Source organism: Brachyhypopomus gauderio, chromosome 8 (genome assembly GCF_052324685.1).
Source record: "Brachyhypopomus gauderio isolate BG-103 chromosome 8, BGAUD_0.2, whole genome shotgun sequence".
NCBI classification, from domain to species: Eukaryota; Metazoa; Chordata; class Actinopteri; order Gymnotiformes; family Hypopomidae; genus Brachyhypopomus; species Brachyhypopomus gauderio.
Window position 1 is genome coordinate 5,428,243 of NC_135218.1, and position 17,515 is coordinate 5,445,757.

The 17,515-nt window shown below is 38.0% G+C and overlaps 1 protein-coding gene across 1 annotated transcript in view; it reads left to right on the forward strand.

Annotated features, from left to right (window-relative positions):
- The window catches only part of gnb1b (guanine nucleotide binding protein (G protein), beta polypeptide 1b), a 30,828-nt gene that overhangs the window by 3,583 nt on the left and 9,730 nt on the right, over positions 1-17,515 (forward strand). Inside the window, exons 2-6 of the mRNA XM_077013969.1 lie at positions 11,118-11,225; positions 13,265-13,303; positions 13,423-13,529; positions 14,527-14,590; positions 14,698-14,860. Coding sequence (XP_076870084.1) covers positions 11,169-11,225; positions 13,265-13,303; positions 13,423-13,529; positions 14,527-14,590; positions 14,698-14,860 — 430 coding nt within the window. The 5' untranslated portion in view covers positions 11,118-11,168. The remainder of the gene's footprint in view (positions 1-11,117; positions 11,226-13,264; positions 13,304-13,422; positions 13,530-14,526; positions 14,591-14,697; positions 14,861-17,515) is intronic.

Below are 17,515 nucleotides of genomic sequence, written 5' to 3' on the forward strand. Positions count from 1 at the left end.
CTGCACTGATTAAATAACTGTTTGGATGTACATGGGCACGTGGCACATATTGAGCATATGTGCTTGCACAACCTGGTCATGGTGTAAATATATGCCTAATTAAAAGTGGGTGAAAAATGCAGCCTAGGCCACTGTATACATTATATACACTGTATATATTCTTTACTGTGTGTATGTGGGAATGTGTGTATTGTATTAATTTCCCCCTCCCCCCCAGCTTCACTGAAGGATTGTCTGATGTGTCCCTGTGATGTTAAGATGACGCTTTGGAACATTTAGGTTTACCATAGCTTTGTTACTTCAGGAAGAATTTGGCCATGATCCATTTAATTTTAAAATATTTAATTGGTTTATTTGATGCCTTTACATGGTTTTGTTGGTCTAAATAAGAGAAACATGGCACAACTCTTAAAATGAAAATAGCTAGGGCTACTTATCTAATGTAATTTAAGTGATAGTGTATTTAGTTTATTTCATTCACAGGTCAGTTATTGCCTTGAAAAACATGTAACTGGTCCTTTTGAATTTGTAGTCCATTGATTTGGAGACATTCCAAACTGCAACTAGAATTTCTTAGTAGCTGAGTGTGCATGCATGTGCACACACAAAATAATAGTTGTAAATTATATTATAAAATTTATATAAGAAAATAATGTGGTCTTATTTGGACAAATTGTCGTAAATTGTTTTGTCTTTAATTAGTTAAGTGGATTTTGTACACATCACTTGACTTCATGCCTAATACCACTTAACTGTGTTAGATAAAACATCACCTACTGTGACTTATTCTTTTAGGCCTAGTTGCTGATAGATGTTTTGCCATCAAATCCCAATATGTTGCTTTGGTTAACCACAAGCCATTAGGTCATTAACTCCATATAAAGCCTACACTGCTTTCTAACATAAATAAGTGAAACCCTGTTAATGCTAGTAAATGCTTCTGAGATAGCTAATGTCATGCTGCCTGTCATTGTTGCCTGCCATGCAAACCCATTTTAATAGATCGGCTAACAGTAGAAATACAAGCAAAATGGATACTACTGTATCTGTCCTAAAGGGTACATTTTAAGGCTATTTGGCAAGTGTATATATCTGTATAATCTTTAACTGTGAGAGGAGTTTCCTCTCGCAAACAATATACTGAATCATTTGGACCTGGCTGCTCTTTATTTTAGGGAGTCTGTTCTGAGCAGCTCTAATTGTACTATTTTAAGTACTAGTGTAAAACAAAAAATAGTAGTCGGGGAAAGAAAACTATTCAGCACAAATATCCAAGAAAAAGTTTTGCAATGCACGTCAAGTCTGTTTCAATGCCTAGTGAGCTCTCTACATAGATAGCATTTAACGTCGTACAATACACACCACCATTAGGAAAGCTGTCTCAGTTCTTAGATACCTTGAAATTCTGTCTTCTGAGATACCTTATTTTGGCTGAATATCAAGGCACTTCAAATGCCTGCTCAGGCATTGAGACAATCCCATGATGCATCACGGTGCAGTGCTCATTTAGAGATGGAACACAAGTGGTGCAGCAAGTGGCAATGTCCTTTTCAAATAAAACTTGTTCAAATCTTTGTCATAAGAACAAATGAATGTAGACGTGTACAAATAGCTATGTAATTATTTGCAATGACCACAGTTTTTTAGTATATTCAGGGGTTTTAGCATGGTGAAGTTAGCTTGTGGCTATTGTTTTTCATAGCAAGCTGGCTAATAAACATAGTTTGGTAAGTAGGTCAAATGATCTTGTCAAATGTTAATAATGAACCATTTATTACACGTTCATACTGGTAGAAGGTGTTGTTCTGTAAGTTTTACTTGGTAGCTTATTCTCAGCATTCATTGCAGTTGTTTCCATTTGGGACCAGATAAACAATTGAAGAAACTAAAGATGTTTACCAGTTGGATAGCTACATTACTTTATGCGTAAATATAGTACAAGGTAAGTAAATGGCAGTCATATGGAGAGGGTGGGAGTGTTAGGTGACAATGGTGCTCTAAATGGAGTCCAGTATATAATACAAAGTTCCATTGGAATTAAAAAACTGCTTACTTGGATGCCTTTCTTATATATTCATTGAGCAGAAAGGCACTTTATTTGGGCATCAGCACAGACTACATGTCAAGTTAGTCTTACAGATTTTGTTGTTCTTTATATAGCTCACTATAGCTAATTTGGCCTTTTTGTAAAAATGAACCAAACACAGTTTCTGGTATGAGACATCGGCTGGAAAAAGCTGCAAACAAAATATTGCAATCAAATATAATCAATATTAGTATATCAGCACTAAAACTACAAATGCTAATTTGAAAAAATTACATTTAAATAATCAGGCAGTCACACATTCCTGTAGCTGTTAAATGGCAATAAATCAGTTTAACTCTGAATTTTAGTTTTTGATAATGCTTTAGTTATAGTGCTTTTATCTTGTTCTATACAGACCAACTTTAGCAGCACCCCCCCTCCCCCAAATGCAGTTCTGGCCTAATAACATCTTTGTCTGTGCAGTGCACTAGTATTTGAGGTGCACAATGTTCTAATGCCTTTTCAGTCCAGCTTAACGCTACCTGTCTAAAGTAACACTTTCTCAGTTACAATGAAAGATTTTGCATTTAAAAAATATTTTTCTTTAATAATGAATTCTACAAGTGAATAATCGTGTGTACTTTGTTAGCCATAGTTAGTATAGTATTTGAATTTAAGGGAAAATACAATTTTTTTGGCGTAGTGTGTTTTTTTTTTTTTTGTCTGATGAGCTGGCTGAAATAAGCACACTCACAGTTTAAGAACTCTGTTCTCTTGCAGGTCTTAGTTTTTAGTACAGTGACCTTCTATGAAAATGCTTGAGATTCAAACTCCTCACTAGAATTCTCTAAATCCTCGATTCGATTGTATTTCCGATTTTAGGGTCTCGATTCGATTCTCGATTTACAGCAGAGAGCCCTATACCAGTTTTAGATTAGTCCAGGGGTGCCCAATACTTTGATCGCGATCTACTGGTCGATCACGAAGGAAGTGTGGGTAGATCGCATGACATTAAAAAGTAGGGGATGAATGGCAGGCTATCGTCCATCTGCACTGACAGTTGTATTTTGATTAGGGCTGACGGCAAATAATTGATTAATCGACCAAAAAAAATTAGTAGTCGACCAAATTCCATTGGTCGATTGGTTGAAGGGAAAAAAGCTGCGTCTCGTCAAAGGGCTTCTGGGACTTTTAATTTCAACGGCGTGACAAAGGAAGACGAGACACGAATTTACCGTTGGTGATTTGTTTGACAAGGACAGTGCTGGACATGCGACCTGTGAATATCGGCAGTGGTGAGGGATTTAAAAATCTAATTGAATGCCTCGAGCCCGGATATAGCCTGGATAGACGTAAAACAGTGATGCACACGGTTAAGAGCAAATACAGCAATACAAAACAAACACTTCAGGGCAAGATCGAAAACTGTAAAGCACTCAGCTTCACAACGGATTTATGGACTAACCAGATGGAAAGTTACATGACGGTCACAGCGCATTTTATTTCTGATAACTGCCGAATGCATTCATTCGTGCTGGGAGCTAGAGTTGGGAGTGAGCCACACAGCTGCTAACATAGGAGAGACTCAGCGAAGTAATGGCAGAGTTTAGAATCCCCGCGGAAAAAAGGGTCGCTCTTGTACACGACAATGCCGCGAACTCTTCGACTGGGAGAAGAACTGAGCAGATAACCAATTTTTGTGTAGGCTATAGACCTAGTGTTTAGATGAACCAGGAAACATTGTTAGTCACACAAGGTTACTCCTGGCGTTAGTGGTAAATGCGCATAGATGCGGCAGCCCGGCATTAAAGATAAAACTTCACAAATGTGTATCCCGGTCAAAATGGGATATTTTTTTTAGGGGGGGAGGGGGTCGAGTAAATGACGACCATTGGTCGACCAAAAAAATCCTTGGTCGTGGACAGCCCTAATTTTGATTGACATACATGGTAGCCAATCTGACGGCTGAACTTCTGACAACCTACGCATGCACGTTAAACCGCGCCAATTTGTTCAGTTACCTTGCAGCGTAGGTAGCCTCCAATTTTTTTAAACTAAATACAACAAAGGGTATAAAAATGAGTGCCGTAGCTGGTCTGAGTAAGAAGCCTAAAACCTACCACTTCATACAGAATGGGAGGAGGATTTGTTTCACTATGTCATTCACTGTATTTCACTGTTATATTCTATGTGCGTTTGTCTCATCTGTCAGTGTGCCGTTGCTATTCCAAAGAAGGAAAATGTGGAGCACCATTTTCGGACTGTTCATAAAAACTATGACATTGACTTTCCTCTGAGAAGGAGAAAGCTGAAATAACTAAAATCCCAGTTGTTATAGTAGGTAGAACATTTTGACTTGGTCATCTTATAAGTAGCTCGCAAGCTGAAAATGTGTGGGCACCCCTGGATTAGTTTATGGTCAGTCATTGGTTTGATTAATCAAATTTACAGTATCTTATTTCAAAAGGTGGGTTTGATATAAGTGATGCAAGGTGATACAAGTGATCTGTAATACACCACATTAGGCACTAATGGTCAAATTAAAATAATTTAATTAAGATAAATGTAACAATCTTAGTGGAAAACAACAAAAATAATATTAACAAAAATGAGAGGTTACAGAAGGTACCTGCTATCTAGTGGCTTTTTTTGGTAGCAGCAATGTGCACTATTAAAACAGCAATGTGTAACATAAGATAAATAAAAAGTACAGGAAGAGTACAAAATAATAGAACAAATAGAGCCTTAACAAACTAAACTCTATCCTACAAAATTTAAACAATTTCTTTAGTGTCTTCATTAGGGATGCAAATTATCGATTAATTCATTAATCGTTAGTTGACTGATCTTATCGATCGACTTTCGATTAATCGATAAGCGGGGTTTTTCACCTGAATTTCAGTGTTTCAATAGGGCTTTTAAAAATATCAGCTAAATATACTGCTCAAAAAAATTAAGGGAACACTAAAATAACACATCCTAGATCTCAATTAATAAAAATCTTTGAAATCAGTTGAAAATCTCTCATTTCTACCTGTTGTCTGTTCCATTTGCACAAGAGCAGTTGAAATTGATTCACAATCAGTGTTGCTTCCTATCTGAACACGAAGTGTGGATGACTCGGAGTTACATTGTGTTGTTTAAGTGTTCCCTTTATTTTTTTGAGCAGTGTAGTTAAAACACTTTGTTCAAAAAGTATATATTATATTATGATAATTATATTGTATTATATTATATATTGCTCAAGTAATTATGCATGAGGAAATTTTTATGGTATAACAAAATACATTCTTTCATTTAAAAAAAGGAATAAATTAAGGACTGGCTTAGTTCAATTTGAAACATTAGACATTAAAAAAATGTTAAAAAAAAAGAAGAAATTAAATAAAGAGCCAAACAGAATATTATTGAGCCCATGTTTGGACAATGTTTCTAGCTTTGTAGTGAACACATGCTGTAACGCGACCGGAGAGTGCCCAAGTTTCCACAACATCATTGAGCTTGTCAGTTAAACTGTCAGCGGTGTGTCTATCCGACATGTTCGTCGTAATCAGCACTGCAGATTTTAGCTGCCAGTTCTCGTCAGTGTAGTGGCACGTCACAGTAATGTAACTTTCTGTTGTTAGAGCCGTCCAACAATCTGTTGTAAGGGCTACAGTAGTAGCAGTAGATAGCTTTGTTTTTAGCTCACTCGTATTTTTTTGTAGCGAGCTTCGAAAACGCTCGCCTTCCCAGTGTAGCTGTGATTTTAGGTTGACCAGGTGCACTGGTGATATGCAGGACAGCTGCATGCATGGTGTTCAAATGATAATTGAGTGAGCTAGTGGAACTGTTGTACTTCAATACCGCATTACACACAGAACATTTGACTTCTTTGCCTAAATTATCAATGTTGAAATTGTAGCGACTACTACTCCTCGCAGCGAATTCCCTAACAGACAGGCACTTGGCCCTTTAAGTGACACTGGGAGAGCGGCGCCTGCGCGCGCCAGGGGAGGGGAAGAGAACAGTGCTATTGTTTGAGTTGCGTGGAAAATAAAGTTTCCCTCCTTGGGATTTTCTGGATTACGCAGTTTCTGCCTCGTTTCCCGAACACGCTTCAAAATGGTCCCACACCGCACGTCTTTTCGCCCGCTTCATTTTGTTTTCCACTCTGGTCTTTCGCGACACGTGTTCACCTCTCGTTCTTACGCTCTGTTCAAGTTAATACAGGAGCGCTCTCTAATGATTAATCGTGATTAATACATTTTGATCGAGTAACGTCTTAATCGACAATTAATCGAAAGTCGATTAATCATTTGCATCCCTAGTCTTCATACATGGAGGGCAACACTTTAGTTGTAAGATGCGACCTTAAGCCTGGTTTATACTTGACGCGGCGCGAGGGTCCCCGTGGGAAAAATGACGTAATCACGGTGACTGCCCGTGCGTGAGTATCTCGCACGCTGTCGATTCGTGAGGTTCCTCTTGAATTTTGTAACTTTGCGCGCGCCGCGCCTCAGTGCAATGAAGTCATGTTTGTCCATTTCAATATTTCCCAACACGTTAAACTTAATTAAGTTAAATATTTATACATATATTCAAAATTATTCGCTTTTTTATCACATTATTTAATGGTTGTTTATTTTCAAAACGCCCAATCTTAACGTCTTCACGTTCTCTCATGTTTCTTCCTGGAATTACAAGAGGCTCATATTTGTTAACGTAATACAAGAGAACTGTTCAGTCAGACAGCTATTTGTTGTGAAACGAAGTAGTTACAATTTTAAGCATTTTTAAGTACTCCCATCTCCTTATGTTAGCCGATTCTGATGTGGTGATTCCTGAGGGTATGATTGATTACTAGATGCTGTAAACTACCTTCAAACACAAGACATAGTCAACTTTGCTGTCACTGGGTTGATGGAATGGAAAAATTACTACATTTTAAGTCTTACATTACAGTTACTAATGTGGCGATATCTCTTTCAACATTAGTAACTGTAATGTAAGACTTAAAATGTAGTAATTTTTCCATTCCATCAACATTGATGCTTCTGATTGCTTTTAAATTTGGTTAGTTTGTATTGTATTGTATTATTACCAGTCAATACAAACACCATAAAAAATTTTAGTTAAATATACACAAATAAACATAAGATTTTTCTTGTAGATTGTTCCAAATTGTGGACAATTCAAATGTGAAATAAAAGGTGGGAGTTTTTTTTTTTTTTTTTTTTTTTTTTTTTTTTTACAAATAAAAATTATGCATTTTACATCATTTAGGCCTCTCGTTGCTTTAAATGGGTTAATGTGAATTTGCATATAATTAACAAATTAGCATATGTTGCATGATGGTCCCTTTGAAATATCCATGTTAACTTTATTTTACAACAATTCCTACTCACAATTAATGCAATAATATAATACACAGGTGTATTTTAGTTCAAACTAAATCAGTATTTTAACTTTTAGAAGGAAAACTGACCTAACTCCTAAGAACATAAGCTGTTTTAGATTAAACCATTCAGGCTAAGCTCTACACGGAACTATTGAGGCTCCGTTTGTACACTAGCCTGCTGATGCCTCTTCATCCTTGTTTGCAGGGTGTGTGCATATAGCACTCCTGCCATTTTCTCTGTTGACCAAGACTGGTTGCAAAGACTGAACTTGCTGCAGCTTATGTTTTAGCATGGAAATATGCATTGTAAGGAGAGTTTGGCATCATCTGTATGTTACAAAAGAGCAAGCAGGAAAGCAGATTTGGTTGTGATAGTATTGATATTGTGGGTATTGAATATGTGTGTTTCGTACATTTCTTTTATATCATAATTTTTATATATTCAATAATTCTGACTATACTACTAGCTGATAGCTGTCACTACAAGTCCTGTTTTGGGGAATACTGTGATTCCCAGACTCTGAGGCCAGTTTTTAAAATTGTTTTGACATTTTCCCCATGCATGTCTGCTCCACTGTGCAAAGACATAATTCCTGAAGGTGACATGCTGAGAATATCCCACACTATTCTACCGTGCATATATGTTAGTCTCTACCTCCAAGATTAAGGTTGTGTGTTTTTGTCCTTTTTTGTTTAGCTTGAGTATATTTTTTCTGCTCATGTAGGGTCTTTGCATTTAAGAGACAGGTCTTTTTTTTAGATCATTGGCTAGTTTCAAGCTAGCTTGCTACCCCTCATTTCAGGAAACCTGTTATTGGCTTCTCGGCTCAAAAACCTTCAAATGCATCATGTTGATGCGTTTTTTAGTAATAATTTTTTAGGTTAATGTTTAAGCTAGTTGTTTTATTCGAGACCACATGTTAATGTTCCCAGCCTTGTCAAATATGTAATTTATTAATTTAATACTGTTTCTAATACTGTGTTTATTTCATGAGGCCCGTCAAGACGGTTGGAATCATGTAACATGATGAATATAACGTTACTGTAATGATGGCCATTATGACATGATGAGATGATGAATTTTTCCTGAAAACATTTTTTAATTTTTTGGCCTATTAATTGACTTCTCCCATAAGAAAATGTACCATTGCCGTAACCCTTTGCATGATGAATCATCAAATCTAACTGTTTACTATCTGATTTAATGGACTGTTTACCATCAGACGTATGCTTTGCATTCTGAGGGACTGCTAATGTCCAGTCTCGTGCCAAAGATTTAACAAGCAGGATATTGGTAGAGATTGGGTTTCATGAGTTTGCCACAAATAAGCCCATTATGTCCTCTGGTACCAAGACATTGAAGTGGACCAAGTTAACAAGTGTAGGTTATACTAACTATAGTTGTCACCAGAAGAACTTACAATTTACAATTTTTAACCTTTTTAAAAAGGTTAAAATGTGTTTAATTTACACTGTGCTAGTGTACAGGGGCATCATTAACAGTTCAGCGCTAAAGCTGTTTATTTTTACTTTCCACGTACCCTCTCCAACCGGTGTGTTAATGAAACCCAAAGGATGTGCACAGCCCAGGTAGAAGGCCACTGAAATAAATGTGTGAAGAAAGATTTTCTAGTACACACGGTTCCTTGAGTGTTTAACTTGACACATTCAACTTTGTATCTAAGCTACTCAATATGGGCTTTGTGTAATCTTTCAAAATGATCACGTCAACCATTAATAGGGTGGAGATTAAAAACAGTCTTAACGCAGGTTCTGTCACTGATACAGCTTTGTCAACAGTGTTAAACTGTTGTTGTGGTTTCTTCTTTGGCGTATAAAAAAATCTGTTTATATAACGGAGACAAATTTGAATGGGAGCCTTCATGGAGTGTTTTTGAGCCTTACAGCTACACAACAAGTTGGGTGCATGGTTTATTGTTTCCTTTTCATTTGTTAGTTTAGGCTTTTGGATTGGTCTGCTGAACTATATCTTCAGTCATTTGTCTGGACGCGTGAAGGATTTGGGTCAGCCGAAACGTCACTATCCCAGGATTTGCACGAAGGAGCCAAGTGTTTTGAGTGTTTTCAGTAATACTGGGGAGATGTGTAAAAGCAGGTTAAAACTAAAAACCCTGGGATCAGACTTGCACCCATGTAATATCAAATGTTCTACATCATCATGTCATCACTGTGCTTGATGTGGAAATATGTTACTTATAACACAGTAACTATAAAAAGATATTAGGTAGCCTATTTTTAAAACTAACATAGTTCAAATTGTGCCACACTTTACAGATACAGCCATCATGGAAATATTGTGGAACTGCCCCCTGTCAAATCTTTAGAAATGTTACTGTCTCATTTTAATATATATAGTAGGGCTGCCACAAACGATTATTTTAATAGTCGACTAATCACCGATTAATTTTTACGATTAGTCGACTAGTCGGATTGTACGTTAATTGAATATAAAACATACAGCTTATCACACTAGAATGCAACTGCTATTATATAACCATCATTAGATTTCAGCTATAACTAAAAATATAAACAATTAAGATCATAGTTCATTAAATCTTTAATGAAATATGCAGCTTGTTGCAACAAACAATTATTAAAATAAGGATAAGGCACTGCCTTAAAAAACACAAAAATAAATAGGCCTACATTAATAAAGAATTTTTTTTTAGGTTTTTCTTTCTTTCTTTAGTCTCTGGCATCAAACTTCGCTACATTTAAATCAAATTAGGTAGGGACCTGAAACTAAGGAGTTATTCACAAAATAAAGTTTTGGTCTCACTGACGTTACAGAAAATACACGAATGCGTGCTAAGGCTAATTAAACCAATCGCCATCACTAATGTTAACTTTTACAGTTACCACGATAAGCAGGGTTGCCAACTCTCACGCATTGAGAGTGAGAGACACTCCGTCTTCACACGCTCACACACCACACATCCGATATCTCGCGCCGAAAAAAAGTTGGCAACCCTTCGATAAGTAAGTACTAAGTTAACGCTCTGTTTATGGTAACTTTAGCAGCTAACGAGCAATTTAGATTACAGAGATGACGGTCCCTATTCATCGTTGTCACAAGTAGCCACAACATGCTTTAGGTACGTGGTTGTGCTGCCGTGGAAGGCAAGTTCTGCCTTGCAGATATTGCACGCGTTTCGGAACCCGACTACGGAAAATGATCCCGCACTTTTGAGTTCCGTAGCCAGGTAACCACGATACCAGAGCCTGTCTGTATAACGTCCTGGGATGTCGTCAACTGTCTACCCCGGTTTCCACTAAACTGCGCATGTACGTCAAGGACAGAAACGCAGACGCAGCAGTGGAAACTGTCGCAGCAGTTTGGAGAGGAAAAAAAACGACGCATCGACTAATAAATTAGTCGTCGACTATTTTAGTAGTCGACATAGTCGTGACTAGTTGACTAATCATGGCAGCCCTAATATATACAGTATACAGAGTTCTTTAGTATATTGTTAGCATGTACCATCACAAACCCATTTCTAAAATAAAATAAACAATATCAAGTGTCTATAGAGTTCAATATATGCACGTGTTTTGGTAAATGAAATGTTTGGATGTTTTTTATGGATTCTCAAATATTTCTTTTGTACAGCATTGTTTTGTTTCTTTGTTATTCCTCAAACTCAATGGGATCTCTCTCCCCCTCTTTCTCCCTCTCTCCCTCTCTCTTAGATCAGTGTGTGTCCCGGCAGCAGGACTGAGGAAGAGCTTTAGAAGAAGAAAATGAGTGAACTGGACCAGTTACGCCAGGAGGCTGAGCAGCTCAAAAACCAGATCAGAGTGAGAACCACCTGCGCACGCACACACACACACACACACACACACACTTATAAACACACATCAGAGGCAGGATCATGAGATTTCACTGTTTATACATCACTCGTCAATTTACGCTGGTAAATTCTGGCCAAACATGACCATTTCAAAGGTAATGTGTATATAATATGCACAGTATAATTCAAAAGTAGATGGTTCTAATTATTGGATGATGTTTGCCTACATTGCGCTCCATGTCTACTGTATAAAGCAGACGAAATTGGAAATCACAAGTCTTGATCGTGAACATTATTTTGAAATTAAACAATGGCTTAAGCTAACAGTCTGTCAGGAACTACATAGAAAAGGACGACTAAAATACCTTAAGTTTTAAACAAACTGCTCTTAAGCCTCAAGATTGCAAACGCAAAAAATGAATCTAGGCAATAAAACTGATGGAACTAATGGAACCAACCACCACGGTGTAGTATTTGTAGTATATCAGGAACAGCAACTACCTGGCCACAATGAACACACACAACACATAGAGCGTACAGATGGAACTGTTGATTTAATCATATTTTATGGTATGTTTACAATGGCCATATTTTAAAAAAAGTCACAGTGGACGTTGGTGGCTGTTACAGTCATGCACTTGGTAAGTTTATAAAAAGCTGTAGCAAAGGGAGTTGATGGCACTGCAGACCTTGAATTGTTTCTAAGAAGTCATTATTATTGTTCAGTACGGTTAAAATTTGTGTAGGTTTTTTTTATCACAGGTTACTGTCGCAAATAATCTTTCAGACACTTTGGGTCCAGGACCTTAATGAACAAGCCAAAAATAGCAAGGCAAAATCTCCCTAAGAACATAAAAATTAAATGTTGAGAGGTAACAAGGCTCAGAAGGGGAACTCTTCTTGATGGTGCACTCTTGATAGACATCAGATGGCAAATTGACATTAGAAACTGAACAAAGTTGCTTTGTGTGATTGTGTGTGTGTGTGTGTGTGTGATGGAGTATTCACTAAAGTCTCCATGACTTCCCAACTGCAGTTCTTAATCTCATCAGGAGGGTAGTGGCGGATGAGCATATCGGACACAGCTGGAGGGTCAGTGGTAGATGATGTGTGATTTAATGGAGTACCGTAGAGAGTCAGGCAGACCTAGCTGTTCTAGTTTAGCTACAAGGGAGAGCATGATGCTAGTGCAATCATGAATGCTCCTTGAGATTGCATCATCACTCTGCTCTAAGTCAGCCTAAACATCTGTTTACCTTCATTCTAATATGTTCAATGTCTACCATTTATCTAATTAGGTCTGGCAGTTTGCACACCTTGATGAGAGGATAAGATGTTTATTTTTATTTTTTTTACTAATGCTGTCTCTGTGCTGTAATTCCTCATAAATTATTTTCATGTATGTGATTTAAAAAGTCGAGACATTATATAGGTATATAGGTGCTTTAAAATGTATATACTTTATCATTAATATCATGAAGTTTTCATACTGCCCATCCCAACTCTAGTGAGGAAAATACAAACATTAGAATTGTTTACCTCTAATTGACTAAAGGGTTAATAACTGAGTTGTTATTGTAGACAGTGAGAGCAGACTTTGCATAAATGAGATGTACAGCAACCAACCATTTGCATAGATGCTATCTGCTGCCATTTGCACAGTCAAGATAGTTGCGTTTTGGTTACTTAAGTGCAGTTCCTTATGTAACTATTGCCTCTCTGCCCCCCCCCCAATGTACACAATGCAGAAAATATTTAAATCTTGCATCCACCTGTTGGTTCACTGAGTTCATATTTCTTCCTTAGTTCTGTCGTAGACTTGCATTTGGCTAAATAAACTCAACTTAATAACAGAAAATCTGACTACTTCAGATCAGAGTAGTGTAGCTAGTTCTACGTCCATGTCAATTACAGTTATTTGTGTTTCGTCTTTGAAAATATAAACTAACCTACCAAACCAAGTTGATGTATTTGCATTCACACTTAAGTAAATCGATGCTTTCACCTGGAATGATAAATGATGTCCCATGTCTCTTTGATTTTCAGGATGCAAGGAAAGCCTGTGCAGATGCCACACTATCACAGGTGATGAATTATTAAATGAAAAAATCAAGCAAATTGAGTCCATTTTTATTTGATGTAGGCGTGAGAAATTCTGCCTGTGCTGTGAAGTTTAGATGTTAAAGCTTAGAATGTGTTTCTAGATCACAGCAAACATCGACCCCGTTGGACGAATCCAGATGCGCACAAGGCGAACGCTGAGGGGACATCTGGCCAAAATCTATGCCATGCACTGGGGCTCGGACTCCAGGTACACCCATTCACTCCTGTACAATTCGCAGTACAAATACTTGGAATTCGTACTATACAAAAAGTTCTCATTTTACTAGAAGCATTTCTCCTTTGTTATTCTGTAGTTCCAGGTTATACTGTCTGTCTAAACATATGCTTGCTGGATAGGTGGTTTTTTGTTTGTTTGTTTGTTTGTTTGTTTGTTTGATTGTTTTTTCTAATAATGGTAAAAGCTCTTAACTCCACTATGACACTGATATTCCCGCAACACCGTTGTGGCCCTTGAAAACTAACTGGTTTGAACTTTTTTCCAAGTTCCCTTTTAGTTTGTATTTTTGATTGTTAAAAGCATTATGAGGAATTGGTGGTTAAATTCACTATTACTGTTAGAAATCTGTAGTTCTCTTAACTAGTCCTGCAAAGCAGAGTCCACCTGTGACGCTTCATTATTCACTAACAAAACTCGATTGGGACTCTAGTGGGCGATTATACAGGCTTAAGCATTCGCCCAGTAGCCCATACTTTGCTTCTGTTCACATCGTCATCACCAGTGCCAAATTATGCAGGCAAAAGTTGTGCGTCTTACATGAAGCCATTTCAGCCTAAAAACACGTGGAGATCGATCATTCATTATGCTTTGCCAGCTGCAGGGCTTCCCTTCTCTCTGTAGGAGTACGTAGGTGTAGTTTACGCTAGGTAGTGGATGTACATGTACCGTGCCTGGTGATGAATCACTTTCGGCTGCATGTAGGTGGTGAAGCAACGGTTGCGTGTAGGTGTTGTGACTAAGCATGTAGTTACTATCACCGTCATGCTTCAAATTCACGCCCACCAAGATAGAGCAGCGCAGCTGAGGTTTTCTTTTAATAGTTCACCATTGTCTTAGACGTTTAGAAGTCCTCACTCTTCCATGGCCCCACCAGTTGTAATGAACGTGCAAATATATACATGCTTTTATTTAGTTTGTGTGTAATCTGTATTGTCTGCATGGCCCTGCATGCTGTTTCCTTGTGTAGGCTGTTGGTCAGTGCATCCCAGGATGGTAAACTCATAATCTGGGACAGCTATACCACAAACAAGGTAAGACCGTTGAATTCGTATACCGGACGATCTTGATTTATTGGCGTTCATGCCCCTGTTTAACCTGCTACTGAACATTGAGGACAACTGTCATCTGGATATTTCAGGTTCACGCCATCCCACTGCGCTCATCTTGGGTGATGACCTGTGCCTACGCTCCCTCGGGGAACTACGTTGCCTGCGGAGGCCTGGACAACATCTGTTCCATCTACAGCCTGAAGACTCGCGAGGGCAACGTTCGCGTCAGCCGCGAGCTGGCTGGACACACAGGTAGTGGATGTACCTTTCGCACCCATGTGACCCACTGGTAGCACCATCGGGTTGTAACTGCATGCGCTCCTCCATGCGTGACGGCAAGCCACCACCATCGTCTGTGTTTTGATGGCAGTCCAGTTCTTCAGCCACACCACTTCCACATCTGCTGTAGGCCTTTCCACATTTCCAAGGTCCCCGACTAAAATCGGATTGCAATAATAACATATGCCTTTTGTTTATTATATTTCTAGTATGCCTTTGTTCTTTCTTTATGAGCACATGGCAATGTAAACGGAGCTTCCTATGGCTTTCAGTGTGAGGTATTACTTATCGGTCATGTATTTTGTGACCCTGCGGCTTTCAAATGAGTACTTTTTTTTTAAGGGTTTTCAGTTGTTGGAGAGTGCTGAAGGAATATCTTCCTGCAGGCTTGCGCTATATTACTGTAGTCAAAGAAATACAAAGAACCCATCCTGGTCCATGTTTAGTGTTTTATTTGTTTTTGTTTTGGGTGATTGTTTGTGTAGTAGGTTTTGAATTCTCATAGTTCACAAAATCATGGGATTACTGACATAACTAGAAAGTAAATTCAAATGTATACAATGTCATTAATATACAAATGTCATTAATATACAATGTATAGAAAAAATATTACTAAATGCGAAATACCTGTGTAAGAAATGGAGGAACTCAAATGACTAAATTACATCTGAATAGCTACGTACATTCTTTTACTAACCCACATTTTCCTGCACGTTTCTGGCTATTATGAAGTTACTCTCCAGTTACTGGCTTTGAGAAGATGACGAGTCACTTTTTGAAGCTGCTCTGAATGTTTGTTTGCTAAATGCCATAAATGTAAAGGAATCTATAATTATAAATGCCATTTCAAAACAATAATTCATGCAAGAATAGACACCATTAAAAACACGTGTTTTTAAGTGGTTTGGTAACACCTCGTCAACATCATATATTCTACACCTGGAGAGATTAATCTGACTTGAGTGTTTGGGGGGAAAAAGGAGGTTGAAAGATAGGAAGACACGGAAAATGTAGAAAAAACTGGAAGACACTTAAAGCCATTCCACAAGGGATATGGATACTGGACACATTCAAATGTATTTGTTATTTGAAGGCCAAGATATGTGAGACTATGTAAACCTACTTTAAACAGGAAGTTGTGTGATGGGTATTTGTGAGCTGCCACTTTTAAAGAACAGTTCACGTTTGTCCAAGTTTGTATCCTGAAATTTGACCAAATGAGGAAAGAATATTGAGCATCGCTAGAATACAGACAGACTGTGCATATATAGAAGTAGGTCATCTACATACAGGGAAACATTATGCTCAGCATTGCTCCTAGATATACCTGTTGTGCAGAAATTGGATCAGAATGCAATGGTTAGAGACCCAATGGCATGCAACTGCAGACTGATCATGTAGATTGAATGTTGCTAATTAAGTATTCTGAACGAGGCTGTAGGAAAAACCAGGTGTGTTCAGGTGATAAAAGTTCTGGTCAAACAAAACTTCTTCAAAGTATGAAGTTATCATTCCACCAAGAAAAAAGTTTTCGGTCATCAGCAATATTCTGTGTTCAAAATAACTTATGGGACATGGAAGGCTTAAACCTTGCATTGAGTAGACCTTCCCAAGTCCATGTCCCAAGAGCCAGCTTCAGTAACCAAGGATCGGTACGCCAAGGCCCCCGCCTTCGACCACCGCTCTACCCACAATGCACCGAACCCCTAGTACTACCTCTCCCACAGGTGGTGGGCCCATGGGAGAGTGGACCCATGTATCTTTGGGCTGGGCCCCATGGGCACTATACCACTAGAAGCATAACACTGGCCAGTAGTTGACTTGCCTAATTCCTAAATTCATTGTAGATAGGCTTGGATTGGTGTAATAGGTCTTCTTCTTGAGCTTAAAGGGGTGTCATATTCTGCCCGAAAACAAAGATGTGTGTGTGTGTGTATGTGTATGTATACACACTAACCCAACTATTACTTATGGAATGCAAAGGTAACTAGCTACCCTGTCTGCAAGTTAGTTAATTGACTGTAGATTGGCTAACTAAAGACACATAACACTACCTATCGTGTAAAAAAAAAAAAAAAGTTCAGTATTAGTTTTGCTTGCTTTCCAGAGAAACATTTCGAACAGAGGTCTCCTTAGCAGTGCAAGCAAAATGGTGTATGTGTCTGTGTGTGTGTGTGCACACAAAGCACTTGGCTTGCACAGGTGATGGAGAACCTCTGGCAAACATCCTGTTTTTCCGTGTGTACTTCACTACCATTTTGAATACATAAAATGTATGTGTGGTTTAATATTAAATAACAATACATACTAAAACTACTGTACAGAACAAGTGTGGGCATGCGTAGTGATCATACTCAAGTCAATGGGACTCAAGTCAATTGTATTAGACTCCAATTAAACCAACATTTTCGTGCTGTATGTAAATGACAGTTATATTGGTTTAATTGGATTCGGTTTTCAATATAGTTTGAAGAAAGTTGTCACTTCTTTGTATTCGGAGCAAAAAGATATATGAAGTTGGTTCCTATAATTTTGATGTCAGGAGCACAAAGCATTTCTTGGCAAAAGTAGAACCCTACTTTAATGTCTCCCATGGCGGGGATTCCTAGTCAGCAGACTGAATTCTTT